This window comes from Gekko japonicus, unplaced genomic scaffold (assembly GCF_001447785.1).
Source record: "Gekko japonicus isolate JY-2015 unplaced genomic scaffold, Gekko_japonicus_V1.1 scaffold131, whole genome shotgun sequence".
Taxonomy (NCBI): Eukaryota; Metazoa; Chordata; class Lepidosauria; order Squamata; family Gekkonidae; genus Gekko; species Gekko japonicus.
Genome location: NW_015167061.1, coordinates 2,767,636 through 2,772,501, shown reverse-complemented (window position 1 = coordinate 2,772,501; position 4,866 = coordinate 2,767,636). Strand labels below are relative to the sequence as shown.

The 4,866-nt window shown below is 62.6% G+C and overlaps 1 protein-coding gene across 1 annotated transcript in view; it reads right to left on the bottom strand.

Moving 5' to 3' along the window:
* Positions 1-1,481: 1,481 nt before the first annotated feature.
* Positions 1,482-4,866, bottom strand: part of HP1BP3 (heterochromatin protein 1, binding protein 3) — a 17,392-nt gene continuing 14,007 nt past the window's right edge. The window contains exons 9-12 of the mRNA XM_015412572.1: positions 4,114-4,204; positions 3,842-4,001; positions 2,271-2,382; positions 1,482-1,788 (exon numbers count right to left, since the gene is read on the bottom strand). Of these exons, the coding sequence (XP_015268058.1) occupies positions 1,482-1,788; positions 2,271-2,382; positions 3,842-4,001; positions 4,114-4,204 (670 nt within the window). The remainder of the gene's footprint in view (positions 1,789-2,270; positions 2,383-3,841; positions 4,002-4,113; positions 4,205-4,866) is intronic.

The window sequence follows — 4,866 nt, the reverse complement described above, 5'->3', positions numbered from 1 at the left end:
CCCCCCCCGCGCCTCTGTGGGGCTGCCCGCGACCGAGGAGGAGGGAGCCCGCGGCTGCCGGCCCGGGACCGGCACCCATCCCTCTCCGCAGCCACCTGCTTCCCAGGAGCAGCACCAGACCCCTCCCTCCCTCCCTCCCAGAAACGATGCAGAGGCAAGATGGCTTCCCTCGGGGAAAGGCTGCCGGTTGGGTATGAAACACCTGGAGCCGAGCCCAGCCAAGAGGAACAGATGGACTGGAGCAGCCGGGCCATCGAGGCAGGCAGAACAGGGCAGCTGCCCGCAGAACACCAGCCCGGAAGGGAAGCAGGGCAAGGTGGCAGAGCCACTTTCTGCTGACCGTTCCCTGCCCTTAAGGATGGCACCCCGCTGCTCCACACGCCTCTGGGCTTGTGTGACAGGTGAGCAGGTACTGCCGTCTGCTGCCCCTGAGCAAGTGATGCCAGGATGGCCCAGTGGTTCCCTGGTGGTCAGAGCTGGGGAGCTCTTCAGAGACTCCCCCCTCCCGCCCCGAGTTCTCAGCAGAGGCCCCCCTGCAGCTGCCCTCTCTGCCCCCCGCCTCTGGCCTGCTGGCCCCCAAGCCAGTCTCTGGGGCCTCTTGCTCCTGGCCCAGAGGTGCCCCGCAGCAGCAGCCGCCGCCCCACAGCCTCCCCCTCCCTTCAGTCCCCAAAGACACAGCCAACCAGGCCTTGGAATCTTGTTTTTATTTTAGCAAACAGCAGGTTCCTTACTTAATGGCTCTACGTTAGCAATCAGATAATTCTCTGACATTTCTTATGCTTTTTTCCTTTAAAAAAGGGGGCAACAAGTGACAAAGACTCAGATTCCTCATCTCTCTCTTTAAAAAAAAAAGAAAAAAAAAGAACAAGTTTCAAAAGGTGGGTTCAAGAATTTTTTTTTTTTTTTGTAATATATCAGCTTGGTTTTTAAGGGGACAGTGACTCCTGGGGAGGGGGAGGAAGGAGGGCCACTAAGCTACACAACGAAAGGCGCTAACAAAAGTAAGGGGGGGCAGCCCCCCCCTTTTCAGAGGAGGCCTGTCCCTAAGCGGAAGGCGGCCTCCCCTTGGCAGCGGCTTCTGTCTCCCCAGGGAGCGGCTTCCACGTTCTAGAAATATAGAAATCTTCTTTGCAGCCGGCTTCCAAAGCCCAGCCGCACCCTGTACAGACAAGTGTTTGCTTCTGGGGATCCTCCTGCATTCCTGGCAATGGGTTCTGAGGGCAGGAGGAAGGGGGGGGCAGGGCTCAGAACCAAGAGAGCTCACCGAAAGGCCGGGACTGCAGGCTCCACGGGGAGCTTCTGCTTTTCTCCCCAGCTCAAAGAAGGGGGGAGGACAAAGGAGAGAGAGAAAGATGTAAGCATCATCAAACTAAGGTACAAATGTGTTTCGACCATACAAAGCAACTCGAGGTGTGTGCGGGGGGGGGGGGGAAGCCCTCCCCAAGAAGGCAGCCCCCCTCTACCCGGAGGAGGAGGAGCGCTCACTTCTTGACCCTCAGGGACTTGCGCATGGTGGGCTTGCTCTTCTTGGCGGGGGGCTTCACCTCCTTCCTGGGGCTGACCACTGGCTTCTTAGGGGTGGGACTGCTGCTGGGGCTGCGGGGGGGCTTCTTGGCAGCAGCCCGGGGGTGTGTGGGCTTGGCTTTCTTGGCAGGGGCTTTGACCACGGGCGGGGGCCGGGCTTTCCCACGGTGCGCCGCAGGGGCCTTGCGTGGCTTGGGCTTGGCCTCTCGCCGCTTCACCGGAGGGGCCCTGCTCCGGGCTTTCGGCGGGGGCCGCTTCTGCACCCTGCAAGGGGAGCAAAGGATTTCAGCCTCGGAGTCGCAAACATGGGGGGGGGGGGGGGGGGGTTTCCTGGTGTGCCCCACATCTTCTCCCATGTCTCTTTGATGGAGAGACTCAAAGGGAGCCCTGCTGGTTTTTACTACTTCACTCCAAGGGCCTAACCCGGAGGATAATCCCGCTGTCTTCTGGTGCTGGCGAGGAAGCAGCCGGCAATCCGACCCAGCCCCCACCCCTGTGGGCCTCCTACCTTTTCTTTGGAGGGGGCTCTTCCTCCTCAGACTCCTCCTCCTCAGACTCCTCCTCCTCGGACTCCTCCTCCGGGAATGGGGGTTGGGGGAAGGGGACGCTGAGATGAATGAAAGCACCCCCCACCTCTGGTGGCGACACCCCCCCCGAGTCCGTGGGGGGGGGGCAGGCAGCCCTCCCTGCCCCATGGCCCTTTCCACGCCTGGCCCATGGCCCTTTCCCGGAAGAGTGGCCCTCACCTGGGGTAGTAAGGGAAGCAGAGCTGGAAGGTGCCGCTGAAGCCCTTCCCGGAGATCTGCTCCATCCAGCCATTCTTCTCGCACTTCTGCAGGGTCCTCTTCAGCAGGTGGACTGCAGGGCGGGGGAGAGAGCAGCAGAGGAGAGGGGTGTGTGTGACCAGACCGGCCGGACCTTTTGCCACCACCTCTGCCGCCCACGCTGCCTTGAGCCAGAAGGAAAGGCCAGGCACACACACAGGCGCGTGCCACAGAGGAAGGGAACAAAAACCCAAACCAGGACTGCCCAGATTCGAAGAGCTCAGTGGCTCTCGTGAAGCCGAGCAGGACCAAATGTGGACAGGAGGAGGAGGAAGGGCCCCGGGGGGGGGGGGGGGGCGGGGGGGCCCGGGGGGGGGGGGGGGGGGTCACCCCAGCCAAACTCTCCTGCCCCGAGGCCGGCCTGTGCACTCTCGGGAGCATTCCTGGCCCCTTCCCCAAAGCCCCTCCGGAAGCTGACCCCACAGTCCAGACTGGACGGGTTCCCGCGCTCCCCTCGCAGCAAACGTGAAGGAAGGAAGGAAGGAACCATCCCTGGGGAGGGGGGGGGGGGTGGTGGTGGCAAGAAGGGCTGCAAGGTCAGAATTTGGCCCATCGTCACGGAGCTGGGGTTTTTGGCCGCTGGAGAAGGAGGAGACTGGATTTATACCCCATAGCCCTTCACTTGGAGTCTCAGGGCGGCTGACAGACTCTTTTCCCCTCCCCCTCCCCACAACAGACACCCGGTGAGGTGGGTGGGGCTGAGAGAACTCTTGACAGAAACTGCTCTTTTTCAAGGACAGCTCTTGTCAGAGCTTGTGACTGACCCAAGGTCACACCAGCAGGTGCGAGTGGAGGAGTGGGGAATCAAACCCGGTTCTCCCAGATTAGAGTCCGAACTGGCTCCTGGGCTTTGTGCCTTTCTCTCCACATCCCTTCCTCGTATAGAAGGCTCCCTGCGTAAAAGGCTGCTTCTGCTGCTGCTGCCGCCCACTCACTCCCCCAATGCAGCTCCGCCAGGCAGCGCCACGCCGGAGCGATCCCGGCACAGACTGTGCTCTCCGCTGCCCACGGGCCTCGTGCGGCAAACAGGAGAGGCCGCACTGAAAGAAGGGCTTCTCGGAAGGAGCTGGTGGCTTCCAGTACCCTGCAGAACTTGCCAGCAAACGCCTGAGTTCAAAGCACACATGGCACATTCGGGCTAGCACGCCGCTCTCTCCGCAGGACCCGTGCGCACACAACCCAGCTATTTTAAGACCCGAGAACGGGGAGGCGTGGGCAGAGCCGCAGGCCCAGAGGACAAAAGGGGGGGGAGGGGTGTGCGCATGAGCACAAGCGTCTGCTCCCTCCCAACGGTCCTTCCTTCCAAACACCGTTCAGAAGCAGCAGCAGCTGCTGTCCCTGGGTCACGGAGCCACCGTGGCAGGCAAGGGGACAGGGCAGCCCGGGCCCCTTGCCAGAAGCCCCGCTGCAGCGAGGGTCGGGTTGGGGCAGGGCAGCTGTTCCCCACGTCCCTCGGCCTCCGGGAGCTCGGGGGGAGAAGGGGGCCTTCCTACCCTGCAGGCTGGAGTTTGTCCCCGGATGCTTCTCCAGGACATACTTCTTCAGGGCCGTGGTGGAGCAGGTCTTGGGCTCGTTCATGGCTGCGATGGCAGAGAGGATGGCGTCCTCCATCAGGCTCCCCCCCAGCAGCGGCTTCTCCCCACACTTCTTCAGCTGGTGGGCAAAGGCAAATCAGCTGGGGTGGGGGGGTGGGGTGGGGTGGGAGGTCTCCCAGAGCAGGCCGGGCCTCCCATCCGGGGAGGGCAAATGCGGCCTGGCTCCTAACCTGGAATGTCCCGGAAGCCCCTTTGCCGGTGATCTGCTCCAGCTGGCCTTTCTCCACCGCTCTCTGCAGGGCATTCTTCAGCAACTGGGGCCTGCCGGAGAGAGGCAAGGATGAGGGGGTCACTTGAGGCGGGGCAGTTCGCTGGGAAAGCTGGAAGGGGACCTTCACGCAACGCAGGGTAGACCTGCAGGACTCACTGACAGCCGATGCAGCAAGCGCCCCTGGCGCCCCTGGCTTCAGAAAAGGACTAGAGGCCTCTCTGGAAGACGGGTCCATTCATGGCCGATGTAACCCCCACGGGCGGATGCACAACGCTTCCCATTCTAGCTGGTTGGGGCTCGTGTGAAAACCGTGACTGCTGCACGGGGCTTACGGGCCTCTGGGAGCTCAGGGTGGCCACTGTGCACCGGCAGCCGTGGGTGGACCGTCCGGCAGAGCTCGCCAGCTGTCCGTCGGATGCTGTGCCCTCCCCAAGGGAGTGCCACGGGCCCTTGCCCCCCACCTAGGCCAGAGAGGAGCCTCTCTGCGCGGAAGGAGTGTCTGCGCAAGCACAGCTGGGCACTTGCCCATGAGCCCAGAAGAGAGTTCAGCAGCCCCTTTCCGGGAAGGGAAGGAGGTCCCGTGGCAGTCTTCTATGCCCAGGCTGCTCTGCACCATCTCAAAGGTGCTCTCTTCCAGCACCAGGGCCTCCGTTTCAGGTGCAGAGGCAATGCCAGGCTGCTGCTGCTGGTATGAAGCGCAGCCGTCCCAAAG